Source organism: Morone saxatilis, unplaced genomic scaffold (assembly GCF_004916995.1).
Source record: "Morone saxatilis isolate NCDOM2014 unplaced genomic scaffold, NCSU_SB_2.0 Contig16, whole genome shotgun sequence".
Taxonomy (NCBI): domain Eukaryota; kingdom Metazoa; phylum Chordata; class Actinopteri; family Moronidae; genus Morone; species Morone saxatilis.
In genome coordinates this window covers 1,063,419-1,065,500 of record NW_023339718.1, presented here as the reverse complement: position 1 = coordinate 1,065,500, position 2,082 = coordinate 1,063,419, and the positions used below count along the sequence as shown (strand labels likewise).

General features: G+C 39.2%; 1 protein-coding gene across 1 annotated transcript in view; it reads right to left on the bottom strand.

Moving 5' to 3' along the window:
• Window positions 1-115, bottom strand: part of LOC118325426 (coiled-coil domain-containing protein 42 homolog) — a 4,182-nt gene extending 4,067 nt beyond the window's left edge. The window contains exon 1 of the mRNA XM_035658105.1: window positions 8-115. Coding sequence (XP_035513998.1) covers window positions 8-115 — 108 coding nt within the window. The remainder of the gene's footprint in view (window positions 1-7) is intronic.
• Between the last annotated feature and the right edge of the window lie 1,967 nt (window positions 116-2,082).

The window sequence follows — 2,082 nt, the reverse complement described above, 5'->3', positions numbered from 1 at the left end:
ATGGTACAAACGAGCCTCCAAACCTCTTTGAGGCTCGGGGCTGGATCAGTCTGCGGTTGAAAGTGCTCCTGAGCTGCCTCAGCTCAGCGTAGATTGGATGAGAGGGGTTGTCCATGATGGCTTTCAGAAACAAGATGGGTTTACTTGTTAGCTACTTTAATTATCAGACCCATGTGGAGAATGTTATTAATTTAGACTTTTTAAAAAACAAGTTTAACGACTTCCTGATGCAGTCTAATGACGTATGTGATATGGTGACATCTATAAGCATGAGCGCTGGAAGTAGGGGGGCTGAGAGGGGCTGCAACACCCCCTAAAATCTGGCATAATGAAAACCATTAGTTCATAAAAATATTCAAACTGTTAATGACTTGCAGGAAAGAGGTTTTGTCTTGTTTTTTTTATGTTTTATTCTCAAAAAGTCAAGCCAAAAACCATGAGTGGCATGCATTTAGTATGATGTCATTATATAGACTGACTTTCTCTCTGCACCACCGACTCTGACTGACTTCCTGCATCCCTTAACTGAATATCTGAGTGTTGGATTGTTGGTCCACTATTTTCTGAAATATATAGACCATATTAATCAAGAAAATAATCAGCAGATTAGTCAATAATCAAATAATCTTTAATTGAAGTTGAATTTCCTATAATGTTCAGTACAGTGTCCAATAGTATTTTGTATGTCAGATTAGAAAACAACCTCTCTTCATTTCCAGTGTGAATGAAATACAGAAGAGAAGAAGCAGTTTTCAAAAATGGTTAACCTGCAAAATCTGAGAACAAACAACTACTACGAGAAACATTGCTCCGCCTGCAGGGGGCTTTTATCTCACTTGTGGCCAAGGGCCCATTGTCTCATAATCTATCCATGTGTATTATTAAAAAGCAACTTAAATGTATTATCTATGTACAGAGTGGACCTCAGTGAACACAAGTTTCATACATCTGATTGACAGGTGTTACCACAGGAAGATGTGTGACTTCTTTAACTTTAAGCACAAAAATCACACTTAACATCACACCTTTCCACCGCTGATGCTTTGAACGACACTGGACAGTGCACGCAAACACGTGGTTACACACCAAGCTCCTCACCACACACTAGACTGACAGACACGGGCAGACATGATGACACTTTGCTGTAAACATGTCAGAAACATGATCAGTTGTGTGAAATTGTTCAGGCTATTTCAGATCAAGATGTATAATTTATAAAAACATTTATTGGAGTCTGACAAGTTGTTTACATACTGAAACATGTTTGGATATAAAACCCCATTGTCAGTGGGTCAGTCACTGCAGACTGCTATGCAGCCAAATTTCAGCATTTTTGCCTTTTATTGACCAGAGACTGAAAGGGAGAGACAGGCCTGACATGCAACAAATGTCCATAGCCTTAATTGAATCAGGGACGTTGCACAACATGGTGTGTATCATAAACCACTAGGCCAACCAACCAAAACATCTAAAATAGTTCTTTTTGGAGTCTTGGGTGAATATAGTGTAACATCATGTAGCTTCAATTAGAATTTAGCAGCATTTGTATCAGGATCTGATTACATTAGTGTCAATCAAGTCTGATCAAACCACACAGTCCTGAAAATTAAGTTTGTTTTTACATGTTAAACTCTTGCTTTTTAACTCTGACTGTTTCTAATTTAGTGCTGAATATGCAAACACCCCCTCCAGACATTAAGACACATGCAAATAGTCAGCTTGGAACAATAATGTGTGTCTAATTCCAACCCATGGCCACTGCAGCAAGGACTCAGCCTTGGTACATGGGGTGCAAGCTCTACCAGGTGAGCTATTGGGGCGTCCTGAATATGCACATTTCTTTAGTTTTTCCTGCTGGACACAAGATGTCTCTACTTCACTGTAAAGTCCATTCTCAGTGTCTGTGCTTCAAGTTTCTACAATACACTTGACTTGGATTGACCTTCTAGACTATTTATGATGTCACAAATCATGCTCATAGGCACAAATCAGATGAACACAGAGAAACTTTCCACTTTCAGCAGAAGAATGAGAAAACATCCTTCTAGTGTCAAACTCAGCACATACATCATTCTGCACAGT